The sequence below is a fragment of the Caretta caretta genome, chromosome 14 (genome assembly GCF_965140235.1).
Source record: "Caretta caretta isolate rCarCar2 chromosome 14, rCarCar1.hap1, whole genome shotgun sequence".
NCBI classification, from domain to species: Eukaryota; Metazoa; Chordata; order Testudines; family Cheloniidae; genus Caretta; species Caretta caretta.
The window spans coordinates 46,223,670-46,247,814 of NC_134219.1; the positions used below are offsets into that span (position 1 = coordinate 46,223,670).

The 24,145-nt window shown below is 44.7% G+C and overlaps 1 protein-coding gene across 1 annotated transcript; it reads left to right on the plus strand.

The window, feature by feature from the left end:
* Positions 1 to 7,099: 7,099 nt before the first annotated feature.
* On the plus strand, positions 7,100 to 22,988 carry LOC142068944 (killer cell lectin-like receptor subfamily B member 1B allele B). Its single transcript, XM_075119059.1, has 8 exons — positions 7,100 to 7,289; positions 8,054 to 8,224; positions 10,124 to 10,560; positions 16,586 to 16,684; positions 17,061 to 17,174; positions 21,309 to 21,463; positions 21,795 to 21,904; positions 22,753 to 22,988. Exons 3-8 carry the CDS (start codon positions 10,476 to 10,478, stop codon positions 22,871 to 22,873), a joined length of 684 nt encoding a protein of 227 aa, XP_074975160.1. The 5' UTR covers positions 7,100 to 7,289; positions 8,054 to 8,224; positions 10,124 to 10,475; the 3' UTR covers positions 22,874 to 22,988.
* The last annotated feature ends 1,157 nt before the right edge of the window (positions 22,989 to 24,145 follow it).

The window sequence follows — 24,145 nt, forward strand, 5'->3', positions numbered from 1 at the left end:
GTTACCTACTACAGGACAGGCCTAACAAAGAAAATAACAGAACGCCACTAGCCGTCACCTTCAGCCCCCAACTAAAACCCCTCCAACGCATTATTAAGGATCTACAACCTATCCTAAAGGATGACCCAACACTCTCACAAATCTTGGGAGACAGGCCAGTCCTTGCCTACAGACAGCCCCGCAACCTGAAGCAAATACTCACCAACAACCACACAACAAAACCACTAACCCAGGAACTTATCCTTGCAACAAAGCCCGTTGCCAATTGTGCCCACATATCTATTCAGGGGACACCATCACAGGGCCTAATAACATCAGCCACACTATCAGAGGCTCGTATACCTGCACATCCACCAATGTGATATATGCCATCATGTGCCAGCAATGCCCCTCTGCCATGCACATTGGTCAAACTGGACAGTCTCTACGTAAAAGAATAAATGGACACAAATCAGATGTCAAGAATTATAACATTCATAAACCAGTCGGAGAACACTTCAATCTCTCTGGTCACGCAATCACAGACATGAAGGTCGCTATCTTAAAACAAAAAAACTTCAAATCCAGACTCCAGCGAGAAACTGCTGAATTGGAATTCATTTGCAAATTGGATACTATTAATTTAGGCTTAAATAGAGACTGGGAGTGGCTAAGTCATTATGCAAGGTAGCCTATTTCCTCTTGTTTTTTCCTCCCCCCTCCCCCCCCAGATGTTCTGGTTTAACTTGGATTTAAACTTGGAGAGTGGTCAGTTTGGATGAGCTATTACCAGCAGGAGAGTGAGTTTGTGTGTGTATGGGGGTGGGGGGGATGTGAGAAAACCTGGATTTGTGCTGGAAATGGCCCACCTTAATTATGCACATTGTAGGGAGAATGGTCACTTTGGATGAGCTATTACCAGCAGGATAGTGAGTTTGTGTGTGTGGTTTTTGGGAGGGGGGTGAGGGGGTGAGAGAACCTGGATTTGTGCAGGAAATGGCCCAACTTAATTATCATGCACATTGTGTAAAGAGTTGTCACTTTGGATGGGCTATCACCAGCAGGAGAGTGAATTTGTGTGGGGGGGTGGAGGGTGAGAAAACCTGGATTTGTGCTGGAAATGGCCCACCTGATGATCACTTTAGATAAGCTATTACCAGCAGGACAGTGGGGTGGGAGGAGGTATTTTTTCATATTCTCTGTGTATAAATAAAGTCTGCTGCAGTTTCCACGGCATGCATCCGATGAAGTGAGCTGCAGCTCACGAAAGCTCATGCTCAAATAAATTGGTTAGTCTCTAAGGTGCCACAAGTACTCCTTTTCTTTTTGCGAATACAGACTAACACGGCTGTTACTCTGAAGCATCTCATTCAGACTCCTTTACACCTTTTTTGAGGTATTTCAATTACTCTGCTTCTAACAACGTTTTTTTCATCCTCCATAAAGTTTCACTTTTCCGGAGGATGCAGAATAAGAGGTCTCGTTACAAAATGCATCTGAAATAAAGAGCATGTGGTGACGCCAGCAGAATCGTTATGTTTAGTGATCACACAGGAAAAGAGCACAAAGTGAGTCAATGTTCAGGCAGGCTTTGGTCATTGCTGAGGCTTCTGTGGTATAGATTTCTCCAGTGCAGCTGACACAAACACCAGCCTAGAACACAGGCCTGAGGTCAGAGTTTGAGGCTGTTTTTTAAATAAAGTATTTTGTTCTTCACATATCGGCCTATGGACACAACACATTATATTGGTGCAATGCAGTAGAGTACCTCAGTGTAAGGGTAGGTTTCAGAGTAGCAGCCGTGTTAGTCTGTATTTGCAAAACGAAAAGGAGGACTTGTGGCACCTTAGAGACTAACCAATTTATTTGAGCATAAGCTTCTGTGAGCTACAGCTCACTTCACTGGATGCATTCAGTGGAAAATCCAGTGAGGAGATTTATATACACACAGAACATGAAAAAATGGGTGTTATCATACACACTGTAAGGAGAGGTTTCAGAGTAACAGCCGTGTTAGGAGAGTGATCACTTAAGATGAGCTATTACCAGCAGGAGAGCGGGGGTGGGGGGAGAAAACCTTTTGTAGTGATAATCAAGGTGGGCCATTTCCAGCAGTTAACAAGAACGTCTGAGGAAGGGGAGGGGGGAATAAACATGGGGAAATAGTTTTACTTTGTGTAATGACTCATCCACTTCCAGTCTCTATTCAAGCCTAAGTTAATTGTATCCAGTTTGCAAATTAATTCCAATTCAGCAGTCTCTCTTTGGAGTCTGTTTTTGAAGTCTTTTTGTTGTAATATTGCGACTTTTAGGTCAGAGATCGAATGACCAGAGAGATTGAAGTGTTCTCCGACTGGTTTATGAATGTTATAATTCTTGACATCTGATTTGTGTCCATTGTGTAAGGATAGCAAGCTCAGGGCACTTCAGTCCCACTCTCCTTGTGCCTGGCAGGCAACACTCAGGAATAACATGACTTCTGTCTTATAAAAGAATGATACTTGCCACTTCCCTTTCTGTTACTGATGGACAACAATCCCACTAGCAGAATCAGAATGTGCTTTAAAAAAGCCTCTTTGTGAGTGAAGTTTGAAAAACTGTTTCATTTCTATTCCTCATCCCCCTTCCTGCTTCCATTTTAAGCCCCCTATGCACCTTCTATGCTGTCTCCTCTCCTTTCTTACCTGTCCCTTGTTCTCCTGCCCTCTTCTCGGTGTAAACATGTGTAAAGGTCGAAGTGTAAAAGTGCAGGAGGGAGGGAGCAGAGCAGCTAACAGAATGTTTTTTAAAAGTGTCAGGGCTGGTGACGCTGTTGCGCTCCATCGGCGCAGCTGGACTGGTACAGCTGCCCTGCTGCAGCGCGTCTGGTGAAGACACGCTATGCTGACGGGAGAGGGCTCTCCCTTCAGCCTAATGACTCCACCACAGTGAGAGGTGTGCGCGTTGCTGGTGGGAGAGTGTTTCCTGCCACATAGCCTGGTGTAGACATCGCTTTAAGTTGATGTAACTTGTTGTCGCTCGGGGAGGGGGGTGGCTTTTTCACACCGAGCGACGTAACTGACATCGATTTAAGCAGTAGTGTAGACAAGCCCTTTATGTTTATATAGTATTTTAAACATTTCAAAAAGAGACGAGAGCGGTGGTCCCATCTTCATATTCCCCAATCCACTTTTTTAAACAACCCTAAGTCTAGAGCTGGGTGAAAACTAATTTTCAATTAAAAACGCAGATTCAAGGCGAGTGAAACATTTTTGTGAATTCATGTCTAATTTACTAAATTGTTTTGATCAAAGAGAAACCTAAAAAAGTTCCCCGCAAAATGGAAACAATGGAAATGGATATCTTTAAAGATTTTTTTTTTTAAAACTAAACATTTTGAATCTAAATGGCTTTTCCTTTTGAAATGTATTTAAAAAAAATTTTTTTTTAAAGATTGAAAACAAAATTAAATGTTTGGTTTCCATCTGGAACAATTTTTTTTGTTTTGCTGTTTTACTTTTCAAATTTTCGGGACAGTCTGTGAACTGAAAAAACAGTTGTTTGCACAGCTCTCCCCATAGCAGCATCCAAAGAATACCCACTTTGAAACAACCCAGTTCGTCCGAGCCAGGGCTGGAAATACAACTCAGCCCCCTATTCTAATGCCAGACAGTGCTGCTTTTTTTCCTCACCTGACATGCTGAGTCTTTTAAAGATTTGGCCATTGATTTTTATGCCTAATTACAACATGAGATGTCGATAAAATTTGATATGAGGACTATGGGGTCAAATCCTCAGCTGGTACAAATGGGCACAGTGACATTGACTTCAATGAATCTGCAACAATTTACACCAATTGATATTCTGACTCTAGCACTTCCTTATGTGTGAATTATATATTTTTCTTTCAATCTAACCTTTTTGCAGATCCACCTAGCAAATAAAATTATGGAAATGCAATTCTGACAGGGACCTCAAAAATCATAAAGTGCTGAGGCAGGACCAAGTAAACCTGGACCATCCCTGACAGGTGATTGGCCAACCTGTTCTTAAAAACCTCCAGTGATGGGGATTCCACAACCTCCCTTGGAAGCCTGTTCCAGAGCTTAACTACCCGGAGAGTTAGAAAGGTTTTCCTGATGTCTAACCCGAATCTCCCTTGCTTCAGATTAAGCCCACTGCTTCTTGTCCCACCTTCAGTGGCTATGGAGAACAATTGATCACTGTCCTCTTTATAACAGTCCTTAACATATTTGAAGACTGTTATCAGGTTCCCACCCACCAGGGTTCTTTTCACAAGACTAAATATGCCCAGGTCTTCAGGGTCAAGTGCTGGTTTCTTGAGGATTGAGCAAGCTATTGCTGTCATAACCCTTCATGGATTCCATGGCCAGAAGGGCCCTGTGATCATCTAGTCTGACCTCCTGTAGAACACAGGCCAGAGACCTGCCCCAAAATAATTCCTAGAGCAGATCTCTTAGAAAAAACAGCCTATCTTGACTTAAAAGTTGTCAGTGATGGAAAATCCACCATGATGCTTGGTAAGTTGTTTTAATGGTTAATTACTCTTACTGTTAAAATTTACGTCTTGTTTCCTGTCTGAATTTGTCTAGCTTCAACTTCTAGCCATTGGATCATGTCAGACCTTTCTCTGCTGGACTGAAGATATTAAATATTTGTTCTTCTTGTAGGTACTTCTAGACTGTAATCAAGTCAACCCTGAACCTTCTCTTTGTTTAGCTAAATAAATTGAGCTCCTTGTGTCTATCACCTCAAGGCATATTTTCTAATAATTTTCATGGCTCTTCTCTGAACTCTTTCCAATTTATGAACGTCCTTCTTAAATTGTGGACACTGGAACTGGACAAAGCATTCCAGCAGCAGTCACAACAGTGTCAAATACAGGGATAAAATAACCTCTCTACACCTACTCTAGATTCCCCTCTTTATGCACCCCAGGATCGCATTAGCCCTTTTGGCCAGTGTTGCCCTGGGAGCTCATGTTCAGCTGACTATCCACCATGACCCCCAAGTCTCTTTGAGTCCCTGCTTCCCAGGGGAAAGCCCCCCCCCATTCTCTAATCATGCCCTGCAGACTTTGTTCCTAGATATATACATTTATGTTTAGCCATATTAAAATGTATATTGTTTGTTTGTGCCCAGCTTACCCAGTGGTCCAGATAGTTCTGTATCAACGACCTGTTCGCTTCATTATTTACCACTCCCCCAGTTTTTGTGTCATCTGCCAACTTTATCAGTGATGATTTAATGTTTTCTTCCAGGTCATTTTTATTAATGTTAAATAGTGTGGGTCCAAGAACCGAACCCTACAGGACCCCACTGGAAACAGACCTGATGGATGATGATTCCCCATTTATAACTACACGTTGAGAAATATCCATTAACCAGCTTTTAATCCATCTAATGTTTGCCTTGTTAATTTTATAGCTCTCTAGCTTTTTAAATCAAAAGGTCACTTGGTACTGAGTCAAACGGCTTACAGAAGCTCAGTATGTTATGTCAATACTATTCCCTTTATCAACTAAACTTCTAATGTCATTATAAAAAAAGTTATCAATTTAGTTTGACAGGATCTATTTTCCATAAACCCTTTATTGATTAGTGTTGATTATACTACCTTCCTTTAATTCTTTGTTAATAGATTCATAGATATTTAGGTCAGAAGGGACCATTATGATCATCTAGTCTGACCTCCTGCACAACGCAGGCCACAGAATTTCACCCACCCACTCCTGCAAAAAACCTCACACCTATATCTGTGCTATTGAAGTTCTCAAATCGTAGTTTAAAGACTTCAAGGAGCAGAGAATCCTCCAGCAAGTGACCTGTGCCCCATGCTACAGAGAAAGGCGAAAAACCTCCAGGGCCTCTTCCAATCTGCCCTGGAGGAAAATTCCTTCCCAACCCCAAATATGGCGATCAGCTAAACCCTGAGCATATGGGCAAGATTAATCAGCCAGATACTACAGAAAATTCTTTCCTGGGTAACTCGGATCTCACCCCATCTAATAGCCCATCACAGTCCATTGGGCCTATTTACCATGAATATTTAATTAAATAATTAGCCCTGGTAAAGCTCCCTCTGTTGGACACTCACCAGGCTTCTGAGTTTGGGTCCCATCATGCTAGACCCTTGTGTTGTAAGTTTCCTGACTCTGAGCAGGCCCCAGCGCTCTCTCTTTCATTGGCTTCTCTGGCATGCTCCCTGGATGCAGGTGCTATGTCTGTGGCCCCTTCATGGAAATGGGACCTTGTGTTCCAGTTACCCTAGGCCCCCAGGATCAGTACTGACCCCCACACAGCCATCCCAGTATCTCAAGCACTCTTCTCCAGAGGTTTGACGTTATGGGTATTTGGGGTTACAGTTTACCTCTCCAGGGAAGTGTGATAGTTGAAGCATGTAACACAGAGACTTTGCAAAAGGCTCCCAAACCAATCACTGTTCATTTTAGATAGCTCCAGAGATGTACAGCTCTTGTCAATACACTGAAACATCTATACAGTAACTTCTCGCTTAATGTTGTAGTTATGTTCCTGAAAAATGCTACTTTAAACCAATCATAGAATATCAGGGTTGGAAGGGACCTCAGGAGATCATCTAGTCCAACCCCCTGAATCAAATTTCCCCATAAGAATTAATGTAAAGGGGGGGGGGCTAGGTTCCAGGGAAATTTTTTTCACCAGACAAAAGACTATATTTTATATTTTTATATGTATATATATATACACACACACACACACATACACAGTATATGTTTTCAACAAACAATTTAATACTGTGCACAGCAGTGATGATTATGAAGCTTGGTTGAGGTGGTGAAGTCAGAGGGGAAGGGGGTGGGATATTTCCCAGGGAATGCCTTACTGCTAAATGATGAACCAGCACTCGGCTGAGCCCTCAAGGGTTAACGCATTGTTGTTAATGCAGCCTCACACTCTACAAGGCAGCATGAATGGAGGGAGGGGAGACAGTATGGCAAAGAGAGACAGAGACTGTGTGTGTGTGTGAGAGAGAGAGAGACACACACACATAATGTGTACGTGAGAGAGACGCCCATTGCGCCTTTAAGTACGCTGACCCCACTCTAAGTACCTTGCTTTTTAAAGCAGATCAGGAAGTTGAAGCTGCTGCCAGCAAGCAGCCTCCGTCCTGAGCCCTGTCATGTCCTGTTCCCCCCACCCCCTGCTCTGTGAAGATGGGGGGCAGGAGCGGGGGGAGGGGGACACCCTGCCATTAGCACCCCTCTTCCCTCCCTCCCCCACCCCCGCACAGCAAGCAGGAGGTTCCCAGGAGCAGCTCCAAGGCAGAGGTTAGAAGCAGCACACGGTGTGTGGGGGAGAGGGACAGTTGAACTGCCCCGCAGTTGATAGCCTGCTGGCCAGCTGCCACACAGGGAACTTAGTGGAGTGGGGAGCTGATGGGGGGCTGCTGGCCCACCCTGGTTCCAAGCCCCCACCAGCTCGCTCCAATGGGCTGCTCTTCCTGCAAGCAGGGGACAAAGCAGGCAGCTGCCAAACAAAGTTAAAAGGGAGCATTGCACAACTTTAAAGGAGCATGTTCTCTAATTGATCAGTGACGTAACAATGTTAAGCTGGATGACTTTAAGTGGGGAGTTACTGTACACCATTCCTGTTTCACTTTCCTCTCCATGCTGGAGTGTTTGTCAGGATTTGGGGCAGTATCCTTTCAGAATTCCAAGTCCCCTCCTCTGTACCTCTCTCCTCATGACTTCTCCTCTGCAATGTGCAGTCTGCTCTCTCCTCCTGCCTGCTTCCTTTGACCTTGGCTGGTCCCAGAGTCAAAGAAGGTCCTCTCTGCTCCAAAAGCATCCCTCTCTATTCCTCTCTCCTGCTCAAACTTCCTCTGTCTCAGAGTCCCTCTGAGTCTTTGGAGAAAATCACCACCTGGTTTCTTTGTTTTCCTGTTTGTGGACTTTCTATTCTCCAAAACCCGCTCCCTTCAGACCATCTGGGTCAAATTGGTTCTCCCAGATCAGGCACCTTCCTTAACATACCCACTGTTTGGCCAGAGACCAGGTATTAAGGTTAATGATTTATTTTATTTGTTCTACAGGTTCTTTCAGACCATAAAAGGAAAGGAAGAGGGTGTTGTACATCTCAAGGGCCCTGCCAGACACACTGAGGCACTCAGTGATAGAGGAATTTCATAAAATTAACCAGAATTCATGAGTTGTACAAAAACAGATTCCCCAAATTGTCTCTGTTGCATTTCTCAAGGAATTTGGTAGGTGAGCTTCTCTAAAGGAGGTGTTGATTATTTCCATGAATAGTGGGCATAGCTGTTCTTACTTGTACTAGCGAGGAGGGGCATGGATCTGTTTCACAGGTTGTATCTCTAACATTTTTCAGGATTTCTTGAGGTTCAGTGTGTATGATGGGGGCAAACTCAGAGATGGTGGGGTGAATAATACAATCTGGTCAGCAATGGAATTTTCTTTCCCAGTCAGCTCCATTGGTACATATTCGGTTGATCTTACCAGTGAAGCATGCTGACAGCTCTTCACAGCAGTGGATGCCTGGGTCTGATGTCTGGGCTATGCAGCCTGGATTGCTTAGCCAGTTCACCATGCAAAATAGCTCCATTGACCATGATTCTGCTGCATGGATGTTGGAGGATCAGAAGGGTTGTTTTGCCTCCTTTACTGCGGTGCCATAGTCTCTAAGATTGCTGTACAGAGGGGTGGATTTGCTGCAGTAACAGGAGGGTATAAGGGATGGACAGAGAAGTGAGGTGGAGACGACTCTGGAGCTGCAGATTTATCAACCAAGTAGTTAATAAACTAATGTTACTAGCAAGTGCTACGTGAGACCTAGGGGTGCTGGCATTACTGCATAAGACCAGTTCCCTCCAACTGTACTTCTTACTTGTCAGGTCACTGTGTGACAAGGGAACCTGACTATTTTACTGTGGGCACAAATTCTGAAGAACCTTGGCTGACTCCTACAGCCCCGGCATCAGACACAGGGCTCTATCCTGTGAAGTGCTGAGCGCCCTTTCCTTCCGTTACTTCAGTAGGAGTTGATGTCACTCAGTGCCTTGTAGTCCTAATGCAACAGAGCAGCTTTTCCCTGGACCGGGCGCAGCTTGCCAAGGAAGTGCTATTACGAGAGTCTGAATATCTCAAAGGAATGGGACTAATGCTATTCTTGCAGGTTTAACCACTGGCCTTCATTTAAATCACGGTGGTTCTCAAACTTTTGTACTGGTGACCCCTTTCCCACACCAGACCTCTGAATGTGACCATCCCCTTATAAATTAAAAACACTTTTTTACATCTTTAACATCATTATAAATGCTGGAGGCCAAGCAGGGTTTGGGGTGGAGGTTGACAGCTCGTGACCCCCATGTAGTAACCTTGTGACCCCCTGAGGGGTCCTGACCCCCAGTTTGAGAACCCCCAATTTAAGATAAGTTAAGAAAAGCCCTGGCTGGGATGATTTAGTTGTGGTTGGTCCTGCTTTGAGCAGGGGGTTAGACTAGATGACCTCCGGAGATCTCTTCCAACTCTAATCTTCTATGATTCTATAATCACAAGTCCCCACTTAAGACAAAGGTGGAAGTGAGCCCACCCAGAAATTAGCACTGTGTGGGAGAAGACTCCACTGTGTATTGTTTGACTAGAAATGTATGTGTGTGTCTGTGTGAAGAGAAGCATCAGACAGAGCAGAGAGAGAGAAACCGGGGGTGGAGGGTGAGAGGGGGACAGATACACAGGCTGAACAAGCCACTAGAAGCATGGTTTGGCCAGGGGAGTAGCCTAGAGAAAGGATTTGGGTTGGAAAGCTGAAATGAGTTTTGGACCTGTGAACAAGGACACTGGCTCCTGTTTGGTTCCTCCTGAGTTTGGGGAAACATGACTTTGTACATTCTTTGTAAATCAGATTGCATCAAAGGTAACAGACTCCATCAGCAATTTCTCTTCCTAACTGGAACGACCCACAGAGGTCCCAACTTTGAGCAGACAGTCAGGTTAAAAGGGGTAACAGTGTAGCACCTGAATAGAATAGCTAGAGAGAGGGGTATGACTGTCCCTAGTGATGAGACATAAATTAAAGACATCTCTCTCCAATGGGAAATATGAATTGTAATTAAAAAGTTCTTATTTTTCAATCTGTTTTCCAGTTTAATGCGATAAGAATTTCTTCTCTTAAAATGCCCAGAGCTTCTGAACCAAACGCACCAGGGAGCAGCTTTCTTTTAATATAGGAAAAATCAACAGTTTATGTGAAATCCCAGCACCAGCTCCAATGTATTGAGAGAAAGTCTCAGATTAGCTCGTGCAATTGTATTTTAGACACTTTATCTCTAGTGCCTGGATTTCACTCTTAGATTGCTGGGAAAGAAGGAAGTCAAAACGTTCTGATAGACACTTCCTCTGACTGGATACGTCTGTCATCTTGGTTCATGCATAAATGCGGGGCAACTCTTAGACAGTCCGCCTTCTTGTAGCCTCTCATCTTCCTCTGCATTTGCCATGGCTGGAGAAATAGTATATGCTGATTTAAACATTCCTGAAGCTTTTTCCACTTCAAAGTCACTGCATCCATCTCAGCACCCCAGTAAGTATATTTAGCTTCTTAGTTTTGTACTGGTATGCGCTCCTTTTTTTGGTTTGGATTCCAATTTTTTGAATGTATTTTTTTGTTTTTACGGGTAGCACAGATATTTAAAGAAAGTTTTTCTAGAAACAAAGGGCAGGTGTGAGTCTCTATGTTCCATTTGTATGTTAGGACTCAGCAAATATGAGGTAATTTACCATCTGTCAGAACTAGGAACTGAATCTCTTTAATGCAATATTGTGCATTTTACTTTCATGTTAATACAAAGTGTCACAGAAATCTTCAGAGCTACTGCCAGTCTATAGATGTAAATTACATGTGAAGAACAATACAGGGTTATTTTATGGCATTTTTCTACTTACTTCATAAACACTTGGGGGTGGATACTCATGCTGTATTGAAGATGCAGTACATAGTATAGTGGGGTAAGTCGGAGGTAAAGAGCAATGCACTGATCAAGTCTTGGGAAGACTGAACACAAGGAGTCTGGGAGACTCGTATAATTGTCTTTCATTTCTTCTTGGAGAGAATGTTATGTCACACAGATCAGGGAGAAGGGACTGGTTTTGGAAAATTGCTGAGAAGTCAGTGCAGAAGGTCATGGAGGTGATTCCACATGGTGAGGGAAGTGTGGAGAAAAAGATCTGCTAAGATTCATGAAGAGGCAAGTAGGGAGACTGAAGTCTAGCAACCCAGGTTAGGAAATAGGGGAGGAGAAGAGAAAGACATGAAGGGCAATTTGGTCAATAAAGGATGAAAACTGTGGGGGATGCAGCAGGGGGTTGTACTGGATTCTGAATGGACCTGGATAGGGAAGATTTGTGAGGAGTCAAGTCATTACACTTGAGAGCAATTAAAGTTTGGACAACTCTTAACTCGGGGAGACCAACACAGTAGGAAGGAGAGGAGGAAACATAATAGCTTTCAGTGTTCCAGGAACAATGAATATACAAGGAACTGTAAACTAAACTTAAAAGGATGTAAAATGTAAATATATAAATCATAGTATAACTTTTTACAAGACTCTGCTGAAAAGATTGGTATATGAAAATAAAAAATTCTAATATTTCGCAGAACTGTGGTAAAATAGTAAATATATTAACTATTTTCAGAGCATATTTTCTATAAATAGTTGGGCTACTAATGAGAGGACATTTTAGATGACTATTCTGCTGCTAATCTTAGAATTAAAATATATAAAGCTGATATTTCAGGTGACAAGCAAATTAAATACTAACAGTCCAGATGTTGTATCACTCAGTCTGTGTACAGTACAGTATATGCAGGATTACATATAAAAAGTTAAAAACCATTATTTTGCACAGTGAAGCATTCAAAAGTTAGGAAATGCCAGACATACAGTTGCTTGTACAACCTTAATTCTACCCCACTGTGCAACCATCTTGGGTATTGAATGAGGCAGGGATCCTTTGGGAAAAAAGTAGTCTTTATTACATGGAAATATGTTGTCATAATGCATATGCACGAGGGAGCAGAGAGAAGTTTGCTGGGGTAACTGTAAATCTGGCATTTCCTAACTGCTGAGTGCTTGACTTTGCAATCTAAATAACATTATTTTGAGAAAAGTTTGAACCCTGAAGCTTCAGCATTGCAGCACAAACTGCTACTTCTTGAACAAGACTAATTTAATTAGCTGGCTGCAGCAAAACACTTATCGCAGAGGGAGGAAATAGACCACTGGGTTCAGGTGTTGGTTTGTGGGGTGGCTCTTGGTGGAGCCCAGTCCATGCCAACTCTCTCTCCCTTCAAGCCTCAAGGAGTTGGAACTTCTGTCCCTTGTGATGCACCCAGGCCCCTGGGGTCATGGGCTGGGTCCAGGATGATGTTAGGGAAAACCTGACCCAGCTCTCTAGGGAGTTGGGGGAGCTCCAGCCCTATGCGGTGCCCCCTGGGGCTGGAAAATGGAATGGGCTGGTGTGGCCAGGAGGTGGGTCTCTACACATGTCCCTTGCTTCCCTTGGAAGCTGGAGCTTAAACAGTGGAGCCACAGTAGTTACAGTGGTCAAAGAGTTTCTAGTAGAAGCCTAATTTTTTAACACCATCTCTGACGTCCCCCCTGTTTTATCTTGAAATTTGTTAATCTGGGGCCAGACAAGAATTGTTTTCTTTGAAAAACTGAAATCAATTTAACAAATCATTTAATTATTTTAATTAAACAGAAAAGCAGCTTTTTACTTTTTTAAAAATGCACCATTTTTTGTCCACGTATGTCTCCAGAACATCTTGTTCTATGAAGGACATAAGTTTTATTTATTGTCAGTGAGAACTCTCACATAAGATGGACTTTTATGAATAATGGGCTACAGTTTTTAAAGTTACTCGAAGTTAAGTTCTTTGATATTGAAAGTGCTGAAGTCTCCTGTCATGATTTCAAACTCAGTGGAGTCTAGTAGAGACTATTACTCTTTTTATTTTAAATTATGTTTTTAAGTCTCTTGCCCTTTTCCTCTTCGAGGACAGCTTTGAAAATGTAAAGCAATTTCTAGAGTTGTACTTCATGGTGACTTTTCTAATTTTTTTACGGTAGGAAAATATCAGAGCCATTTTAAAAGCACCAAATATTAGAATGTCAAGAAGTGGACAGTTCAGGGAGTGAGCGTGTTCCCTCTGCCACGGTCTACTGACGATTTTCTAAATCTTCTCTCACAGCCTTTTTGCACCATCCAACCAACCAACACTTTCTTCCCTAAAATTTGAAAACTATGTGCAAATGTCAACATAGCAAGTTACTAGGAGACCAATACAAGGGCTGTGGCCACTGGGATAGTCCTATGTAGATATTCCTGACCCCACTGCCCAGGCCTCATTATAGCAGCCCAGTGGAGGATAGAAGATTTGCCTTTTAAGGGCCAGTGAGAAGATCTGGAGAAGATCAGATCTACTCTTTGCCAGAAGCTGGGAATGGGTGACAGGGGATGGATCATTTGATGATCACCTGCTCTGTTCATTCCCTCTGGGGCACCTGGCATTGGCCACTGTCAGAAGACAGCATACTGAGTTAGATGGACCTTTGGTCTGACCCAGTAGGGCCGTGCTTATTAGAAACGTAGGTCCTACCCAGCCTGAGAATTATCTGAACCTTGACAGGTTTCAAAGGGAGGGCTCAGCAACAATCTGTATTAGGCGTATTGCTCACTAAGAAGGTTCCAGCCTCTCTCCACAGTGGCTGTGGGAGGAGACCTCGAAAGCACAAGAACGAAAACTTCCAGCGTTCTTCATCACAGTCCTCCTCCTCTGCCTACAAGCAGCTGGTTTAATGGGACATTCGGGCCAAACAAGTTTCTAGCACCTTCCCCTCTGACATTGTCTGTCCCCTCCCTTCAGTCCTTGTCTATTCTTCTTCTACAGCGACTGGTGCACAATAAATAACTTCTGACTGCTGGGCTTTGGAGACTGTCACAAGGCAGGGCTTCTTCCCCGTTTGTCAAGGATTCACTGCCACACCCACAGTCTCCTTTAAGTAGGTTTATTGTCCAAACTTAAACAAACAGTTCCTCAGCTCACCCTTTAGATGTTAGACTCTTCCTGCCTCCCTTCCCAATGGACTCTGGCAGTCCTGCTTCCTGCAGCTTCCTAGATTTCTCTGTCAGCTTCCTTCTCACAGCTGGTCCTCGCTCAGTGGAACTTCCCCTGTAGCCCCAGGTGCAATGCCTCCCCTCTTGACTGGCCCAACTGGGAGCACCTGCTATGGCACAGGACACTGGACCTGCTTCAAGTGACAGGAGCCAGCCACCCTGTGACAGAGACCATTCAAGATAGATATTCCATCCAGTTCTGCACCAGGTCCCCTCCTCAGGGACTCCCCCTCACAAGAAAGTCTTCCTGGAAGAAGGGGACTCACTCCTCTTGAAAGTAGCTATAGAAATTCCTCTGTGTAACCAAGGGAAGGGACTCTACGCCCATACTTCCTCATCCCCAAGAAGGAAGGTCTATAACCTATTCTGGGCCCCAAAGACATGAATAAATATGTCAGGCTTCAAATCCTTCCCTCACTCTTAAGGAGACTTGTATTTATCTCTCAACATGAAAGATGGATACTTCCACCTGGCTATTGGGAAGAACCATTGCAAATACCTGAGATTCTGCATGGGAGTCAGGAACTTTCAATTCACAGTTCTTCCCATCACCTTGTCAACAGCGCCATGGGTAGTTACCAAGTGTCTGCTGATGGGACTGGCGCACAGCAGACATTGAGGGATACATGTCTACATGGATGGATGGATAAAAAAAGCCAAGTCAGAGGCAGCCATTGCTGCCACTTGTAGCCTGTTTTTGCCATGCAGTTATATGGTGAAATATCTCCCCTTTACGAACACTATTGACCTAACCGCTGACAAAACTCCACGGAATGCCATTAACTTCACTGGAGTCACTGTCACGGTTCCACGGGATCGGAGCTGTTCCCCAGCTTTTGAACCGTCTCTTGGAGGATCCCCCTCAGTGTGCCAGACCCCCAAGGGGTCTCATGCTTCCTTCAGGGTAGACCACACAGCCTCACCTCCTCCTAGACTGAGCTACTGGGCTCCAACACTCCTGTTCCACACTGTGAGCTCTGCTCAGTGAGTCCAACTGAGCTAGACTCCTGGCAGAGACTCATACAGCCTACAGCCACTACTGCACCCCAGCCAGTATTTGAAGTGACGCCTCAAAAAACGTCTTCAAAACAGAGTAGGATTTATTAGTCACCTGGAACACAAGATGGGAAGTCCTTAGGTTAGCAGACACATAAAGGTAAAACACAGACCATTCTGTTCTGGTCACAATTCACCTAACAAGCTATAATGAACTCCATTTTCACGCTCTTTTTCTCTCTTTGACTTCCTTTCTTAGTCAGTTCCCAGGTCAGAGAGAGCCATAAGCTTCTTCCAGAGCCCACACTTCTCCTCACACCTCCTGGTCCTTTTTTCTGGGGCTGGGGTCTCTGCTCTGCTTCTCTGCTGAGAGGTGGGCAAATCCTCCTCCCTCTGGATCATTGGTTGCTAGGTGTCAGTGCCCTGGTGACTGGGCTTTTCACTGTCTTCTCAGAATTTCCACTGATATGGGTCAGCCTTGGACAGTCCTGTTAATGACCCATTCAGTCAACTCAGACAGCTAAGTGACACACACACACACTCACACACCCTCTCTCAGGGCTTGTCTACACTGGCAATTTACAGCACGGCAATTTTCTCGCTTGGGGGTGTGAAAAAACACCCCCCCCCGAGCAGCAAGTTTCACCATTGGAGGCGGGTTTTTTAGAGCACTGGGAGAGCTCTCTCCCAGCGCTCTGCCGTGACCACACAAGCCACATTAAATCGCTGCCGTGGCAACGCTTTAGCGTTGCCGGTGTAGACTAGCCCTTAGTCTGCCCTGAGAGCAAACTTAATCCTTTTCCCTCCCCCGCCCCTCATTGCATAGCAATGCAAAGTGTGGGGGAAAGTAAGGTACGCATAGGATTCATAAAAATATTACAGAAAATTTCCACTTCATCACAGTGATGCCAGCAGAGAATCTGGCCCTCTGTGATACAGGATGATGTGAACTTGTTAACTAGTAAACATTAGGTTTCAGAGTAGCAGCCGTGTTAGTCTGTATTCGCAAAAAGAAAAGGAGGACTTGTGGCACCTTAGAGACTAACAAATTTATTTGAGCATAAGCTTTTGTGAGCATGCATCCGATTAAGTGAGCTGTAGCTCACGAAAGCTTATGCTCAAATAAATAAATAAATTAAATAAAATAAATTTGTTAGTTTCTAAGGTGCCACAAGTATTCCTTTTCTTTTTAGTAAACATTAGTTATCTTTGGTATTTCTTCAGCTTTCCTCTACTTCCATCGAGTTAGACAATTAATGTTGCCCTTGTGAGGGTGATGTGGTCTCAGAGTTTTAAACTCTGAGCATGATCATTTTCCTCCTCATATTACATGAGCCTGAACTTAATCCTTATCTCCAGTTGAGCAGCCTCCAAAGGAGAAGAAGTTTCCATATTTCATTATAAATCTTTACACTAGGTTTTGACTCTTGCAGATATCCCTCAGTGCCCACGCTGGCATCGGCTGGCTCTATGGCTTGGATGGGCTGGGAACATCATCCTGGTGGCAGCTGTGATCGCGCTTGGTGTTTCGGGTGAGTATCTCAGCACCATAGATTCACTGGCTCAGTGAATTCTCCTCTTCCCCTGCAGTTCCATTTAGATTCTATTTTTTTGCCTCCAAAACATTTCTGAATAAATTACCAGGCATTTCATCACTGCCATAGACATCAAAAGTGTTACATTAAACAAAGTAGAGTTGAGAGCTTGATAAATGAAACATGCATTATTTGTCTGTAACAGCTCCACTGTGAGATGTGCAAAAATGTGGAATGAACCTTACAATGGATAATGAGTGAGATTCCATCTCACGCTGCTTCTCTGTCCCCATCCTAACTTGATAGATATCCCACGGTATTTCGTGAGTTGATACTTTTTACCTTCTCTCTTTTGTTACACATCCTTGTGAAGGTCAGACTGGAAGACCGAGAACAACAAATGGAATTGAATGTAATTCCAGTCTGAAGGATTCCCAGGCTTGCTCGAATCAAAGTGTGTATCCAAAGCCAGACAACAACTCAACAGGTAACTGTATCTGCTATTCTTTGCGCTCTTTGCAACGTTGTGCCTACCTGGAAGAACTCTCACTCCAAACTCGCTGATTGAAATTTCAGCAACTATGTCAGAATAATTTATACATGGCTGAGATGTACCAGACCTTCATCTTCCCGTCTTTATTTTTCTTGTCATTTGTTCTGTTTGATGGCTGCAAGATAAATGCTACAACTGGCTGAAACATTTCTGATTCTTAATCAGAAAAGAGGGTTTTTTGAACATTTATTTTTCATGACAAAATTTATTTTTCAATTTTTTGAAATTTTTCCAAAGGGGAAATTTTCAGAGAAAAACTAAATATTTAGTTTCAAAATCATGACCTTTTCCCCACTTCCCTATACATTTTATCTTTTCACATCTTTTCTCCAGTGAGGGAAAAAAAGGAGAGAAAGCAAATAAGGTAAAAAAGGGGAAAACCCTCTGAAAATGTTTTGTGGATAGTCCCACATTTCAAGCAGCTCTAATAAATACGTTTTCAGCTGTTTGTGCAAAGTAGTAGGAGTGACATCTACTGGTCATTCAGAGTACTTCCATTGTGTACGAAACAGGCACATTTTGTAGTGTAATAAAATTTCTATTACATAAAAAAACTACATTAAAAGAATGTTTTGGCTGCAAAGTCAAGCACTCAGAAGTTAGGAAATGACAGATGTATAGTTGTGCGTAAAACCTTCACTTTGCCCTCTTGTATTAGATAGGCTCTTGCTGAACATCGCATAGACAGTATGTGGCAGAGTCTGGTCCAGTGCTTTCAACACGAGAGCATCTTTCCTCTTCTTAAAGCCATCTGACTCATCCACTGTCCATCCTATGCACTGAATGAGGCAGGGTCTCATGGAAAAAACAGAATGTGATCATGTCATTAAAGACCGTATCAATGTTTTAAAGAGGGGCCGATTAAAGGTTGTCTGGGCAATCTTATTTCTTACACTTCCTAGCTTTCAGCTGCTTGCCTTCGCAGCCTAAACAACATTCTTTTAACATATCCGTAAATGTAACTTAAGAACTTCTTCAAAAGGAAAAGAGAGAAACAAATTTTCTTATGTGACTGTGTAACACGGAAATCCTTTCACTTACTACTGCAGCATCACAACATGTGGGGTGAAACTTGCTAGCTGTTTAGCCGCACACAACACTATACAGTACCTCAGGAGAGGAAGTGAAGAACAATTCCAAATCCCAGAGTGTTTCAACTGTTTTTGTATAGAGCACCTACTGGACGCCTGCCCTCCCATTTGTAAACCCACAGACCCTTCTCCCTCCCTTTTGCAATCCTATTACATCCCAATGGCAATTGCAGCAGTTGCTCACATAAACAAGTAGTACTGGGAAAGCATTAAATATAATTGTAAATGTCTTATAGTGAGAAATAGCAGCTGGAATTGAGGAGGATCCAGGCAGATGTGACCTGTCAGCTTTCATGGAGTACCTACAAGCACCCCATAGACCACAATTCGGAAATATCTTCCCCATCCAATTGAAATTGCCAGAGAGATTTTTAGGGAGGAAAAAATGTAGTTACTCAAGCTGGTGAATCCTCTGTTAGTCAAAAGAGGATGCTGGGATTTTAATGATCACAAGTGTAGACACACCCAGAATGGGGCAGTATCAGAGCGGGGCTTAGAACCCAGGTGTGCAGCCTCCCTACTCCACCACTAGGTAGCGCTGGCTTTCCCTATGCTGGTTTTTGAGGCACTGAGTACGGGCATTCAGGATGTGCAGATTATCGGTGAGGCTGGTAGCACCGCCTGTTAAGACAGCACAATACCTCCCACTAGGAGAGCCTGTTTTCAGTTGCTTTTATTTTTGCTGAAGATTAAATGTTCGGGCTGAACCTTTCCATGCCAGAGGTCTGCCTCAGCCTGATTTTTATTTTTTTATTTTAGTTTCAGACACAATTGTCCAGCTGTTTCTGAGAATCAGCCTAGTGAAAATACATTGTTTTCCTCATGTTAAACAAATTCTGGAGACTTTGTCTTTCAGAAGCTCTAGTTCTGTCCCATGCTGTGGAATAGGGACTTGAAATTTGGCAAGGGGGTGGCTTACGAATCAGGGATCTGTCTTCCTTTAGCTGCGCCTGTGAATATCTGCCCAAATTTGGCCAAGTTATAAGCCTTTGAAAATTCATGATTCTATCAACAATGAGCATGCTCCAGCCCAGAGCTACAGGGGGCTGAGTAGGACGTTCCATGCAGGTTTGGGTCCTGACAGTGGCACTGAGAGCGGGGAGCCTGTCTCTCACATGCTTGCTGTGTCCTCCTGAGCCCTGGCAGCATGGAGGAGGAAGTTGCCTGAGTTGAATGCAGAAGGAACAAGAGCCAGAAGGCGGGGGAGAGAGTACATTGGGGCTGGTGGTGGGGGAGAGTTACTTAAACCAATCCTCTCACAGGTGGTCACTCACTGTGTTCCTCCATTCACTGGGTGCCTCAACTGAGAGCCTGGGGTGCAGGGCCGGTGCAACCACTAGGCGAACTAGGTGGACTCCCTACGGCGCCAAGTGGTTGGGGGTGGCCAAAAGTGCGCTCTGGGGAGGCAGTGGAGCAGAGGTGAGCTGGCGCAGGGAGGGCCGTCTGCAGCAAGTAATGGGGGAGGGGCGGCGTGCAGGGGAACCACTCCCCGCCCCAGCTCACCTCTGCTCCTCCTCCTCCCCTGAGCACCGCCCCGCTCTGCTTCTCTTCCTCCCAGGCTTGTGGCGTCAAACAGCTGTTTGGCACCCCAAGCCTGGGAAGCGGGAGAAGCGGCGGCGTGCTCGGGGAGGAGGTGGAGCAGAGGTGAGCTGGGGCGGGGAGCTGCCGCACGGCTCCCCCGGCCGAGGGGAGGGAGGGGGCGGTGGGGAGCCGCCATGTGGGGGGTGCCACAGGGTTGGGGGGGGCACGGAGCTACCTCAGGGGGGCGCCTCAGGTCCCGGGCGGGAAGCTGCCACAGGGCTGGGGCGGGCGCAAGGTGGAAGTTTCGCCAAGGGCGCGAAACATCCTTACAGCGGCCCTGCTGGGGTGCTGAGCGGTCACAGCTGTAACTGAAATCGATGGGAGCTGTGCCCTGAACATATGAAGTACTATAGAATGCTAAGTACTTTAAATGCCCTGATTTTTCAGGTATCCTAAGTACCTTTTGAGAGTCTGAGCCTAGGTGTCTCAAGTTGGGCACCCGGTATTAGTGGATACTTTTGACCTTAAACTCTCCGTGCCTAAGTTCCCCATCTGTAATATGGAAATATTGCAATCCCCTGATCTCACAGGGGTGCTGTGAAAATTCATTACTGTTTTGTGAAGCACTCAGATACTATAGAGCAGGGTGCCAGAGGAAAGCCCAGGAGCAAATTAATAGTTCTGTCTTCAGAGCCAGCTTTGAATAGTGCGCAGTACTACTGGGGCTACACATTGAATGAGAAGAAAATAAAATATTGAATAGCTGCTCGGTAAGTCAGCAGCACCGTCCGTCATGTGCCCAGAATGACGCATGGGATCTAGTGTAGAAAACTGGCATGTGACTATGTAATTATGGACTGGATCATAATGCATATGCACAAGTGGGTCCAATAAAGATTGCACAGGCAACCTCAGTTCTGACACTTCCTAACTTTTGAGTGCTTGACTTTGCAACTGTAATACTGTTCTTGTAAGGTGGTTTTGTGTGTGTGTGTGTGTGTGTGAGATCAGCACGCAGCCCTCAATTGTCTGGGAGCATTCTGGGAAGCCAGAACTTCCTATGAGAATCCCTTGCCTCCCTCCTCCTACTTTTAAAATGCTCCAGAAGTGATTCAGCAGAGAAGGCGACAGTTTTGCTGTGTCTTTCATTTCAGAGGTGCGGTGCTCCTTGGGGGGAAATGCGTTGTGTGAAACTGAGCCCATAAAATGTGAATTGTGTGCCCAATCTTATGAATTCATATTCACATTACAGCTCTGCCAGAGCACCTCTCTCCTGACCCGCACCTCCATCTGCCATTTGAATAATGGGCCTTTCCTCAAACAAACAATGAATAAAGAGAAATGTCTTGGCTGAGAATGTTTATAGTTTGAAAGCCCCTGGTGAACATAGGGAAGCTCAGCACTGTTCAGAACCTTCCGGCCCATTTAATGTTGCCTTTTCCATGTCTGTTTCTAGAGGGCTGTGAATGCAAACTGTGCCCCGCTGGCTGGCTGCAGCACAAGAACAAGTGCTATTGGGTCTCTAAAGAAAGTAAAACATGGAATGAGAGTCGTGTGGACTGCTCAGCGAAGAGCTCTCAAATGCTCATGATCCAAGACAAGGAGGAGATGGTACAGTAAATAAAAATGGCTTAACCCGCCCCTTGAGAGACGAATGTCACTAGTTATAATGTAATACAATGAGCTTGCAGCAAAACAACAATGCCCCAGCTGTATGACATTTGGCTTAAGAAAAATCTTTTACAGAGCACATTAAAATATCACTGTTATGTGGAGGGGAAGGAGGGTGTGAGACTGGGAAAGGGAAACATCAGCAATTGGGTTTATATCTATTGCAGAGCTATGTAGCAGGTTCCCTTCCTTCATTTGCCGAGAGAGCAAAGAAGCCAGAGAATTCTAGCAGGTTATATTCACCCAGACTCCTCCGTCCTGTCACTTACAGGCATATATACTGAGTATTTCACAATTGAACCTGGTTTGGCTTGGACTCAGTGTTACATCCCCAGAGAGGAAATGGACCTGGTTGGACGGCTCCACGTTCGATGAAACACTGTGAGTGTTCATGGTTCCTACTTTGGCTTTGAAACTGAGTGTGTCTTGCATGGTGCACAAGTGGGAACACAAGATTAGTGCTCTCTAGTGCTAGCAGGAGCAGAGGAGCACAAGTCTGTCTGTGAGCACAAGTAAAGTTAAGCACCAGGCAGAGTCCTCCATGGAGAGATGGTCAGTCTCAAGCACCCTGTGTGCTTCCAAAGCCACAGGATAAAGGGGGGTCAGGGTCTGTTTGGAGAATGGGCATGTCAGGGAAGACACTAGCTTAAGCTCAATACTTGTCTTGCTAAAGAGGCACTTGCTGAAGAGTTCACACCTATGTTCACACTCAGCTGTGCTGTTCTGCCTGAGTAAGGTGGCCCTTGTCCAGCAATGCGCTCATTAATGCAGGGTCAGGGTCCCCTCTCCTGCTGAGCAGTACAGTTTACCGCCACCAGGGCTGCCATGGGGGTGGGGGAAGGGGTGGTACTTTCCCAAGCCCCGCCCACCAACTAAGCTCCACCCACTTCAGACACCACTCAGTGCACATGGCACAGTTGTACAAAATAGGACCACACAGGTGCTGCTGGGCTCCTCGGCTTGGCTCCCCAGCAGTGGGGTTTGAATACACCCACGGGCAGTATTGATCAATCATCGCAGTGGATTTTGCGATGTTTTCCAGCACTGAAGTGAGCCTGCCCAGCTCCTTTCCCACTCTGTGAGGCCTATTACTAAGTAGGGCTCTGTAGAAAAGTACGAATGAAGGAAGCTAGTATGGAGACAGACCACCCCTCCGAATGAGGGATAGCTGCTAAAGATCTTGCTCAGTAAAGCTAAATACCCAGTGACTCCTGCTCTTTGTTCCCCAGGTTCCAGCTAACAGGAGCTGCTGAAAGGGAGAGCTGTGTGATGATCAAAGGGAACCGTGCTCTTTCGGAAACCTGCCTGGCTTTAGCTAAATGGATTTGTGAGAAAGTTGCCCTGAAATAAGCAGTCACACTAATGAGCTGCACTTGCATAACTGAAATAGCAAGTGTCCTTGTTTATTTTCTAAAAGAAAAACACATTTGCTAATTAAAGAATTCTAAAGCCTCCAACAAACCCATTTTCCAAGGAAGATCCTTTCATTTGTTCCTCAGGAGCTGGGTCTGATTTCATGAGGAGCTGGCTGCCTCCTGGGCATCGTGTGTGAGCAGACACACTAGGCTCTTAGGAACCGTTTGAAAATTAAAAGTTGTAAGGCACCAATGTTACCGGTGGAGACCTATGTGCCATTTGGTCACATCTCAGAAAGGAACTGTTTTGAACATCCTTCCACCCTGCCCCACTTTCAGTCATAGCCTCTAATTCTGTGGGAGATTTAGGTGAAGAAGCACCAGTTTGTATTCCCACATCTGGTAGTTGCTTACCATTTATGCACCCAAATCTGAGCACACAGTAGCCTCCAAGACTCTGAAACTGGGTCCTCAGCAACCAGCTCTCTCTCTCTCTCTCTGTGGCTCCCTGCAGCAAATCCAGACTGTTTCGCTGTGGCGGATTTAAAGTTAGTGGGGCCATGTGCTCAGCTTCATTTTTGGGCCCCCCCCTTGGGACCCAGCCAAGAAAAAGAACATTCTTATCTCCCCCCACCTCCATTTTTCATTCTTTTTTCTTCATCCTCCTATAAGTAATAGGAAGTAAATGAAAATAGAGTAAGGTATCTTGATTGTTTTTGTAGCCTAACTTACCTTCGAGACACCACTGACTTCCTGAGGAAACTTCAATCCATCGGTGATCTTCCTGATAACACCATCCTGGCCACTATGGATGTAGAAGCCCTCTACACCAACATTCCACACAAAGATGGACTACAAGCCGTCAAGAACACTATCCCCGATAATGTCACGGCTAACCTGGTGGCTGAACTTTGTGACTTTGTCCTTACCCATAACTATTTCACATTTGGGGACAATGTATACCTTCAGATCAGCGGCACTGCTATGGGTACCCGCATGGCCCCACAGTATGCCAACATTTTTATGGCTGATTTAGAACAACGCTTCCTCAGCTCTCGTCCCCTAAAGCCCCTACTCTACTTGCGCTATATTGATGACATCTTCATCATCTGGACCCATGGAAAAGAAGCCCTTGAGGAATTCCACCATGATTTCAACAATTTCCATCCCACCACCAACCTCAGCCTGGTCCAGTCCACACAAGAGATCCACTTCCTGGACACTACAGTGCTAATAAACAATGGCCACATAAACACCACCCTATACC

Coding starts and splice junctions, on each gene's coding strand:
- LOC142068944 (XM_075119059.1), top strand. CDS start 10,476: ATGGCTGGAGAAATAGTATATGCTGATTTAAACATTCCTGAAGCTTTT. Junction 16,685..17,060: donor GATCGCGCTTGGTGTTTCGG/GTGAGTATCTCA, acceptor ATCCTTGTGAAG/GTCAGACTGGAAGACCGAGA. Junction 17,175..21,308: donor GCCAGACAACAACTCAACAG/GTAACTGTATCT, acceptor GTCTGTTTCTAG/AGGGCTGTGAATGCAAACTG.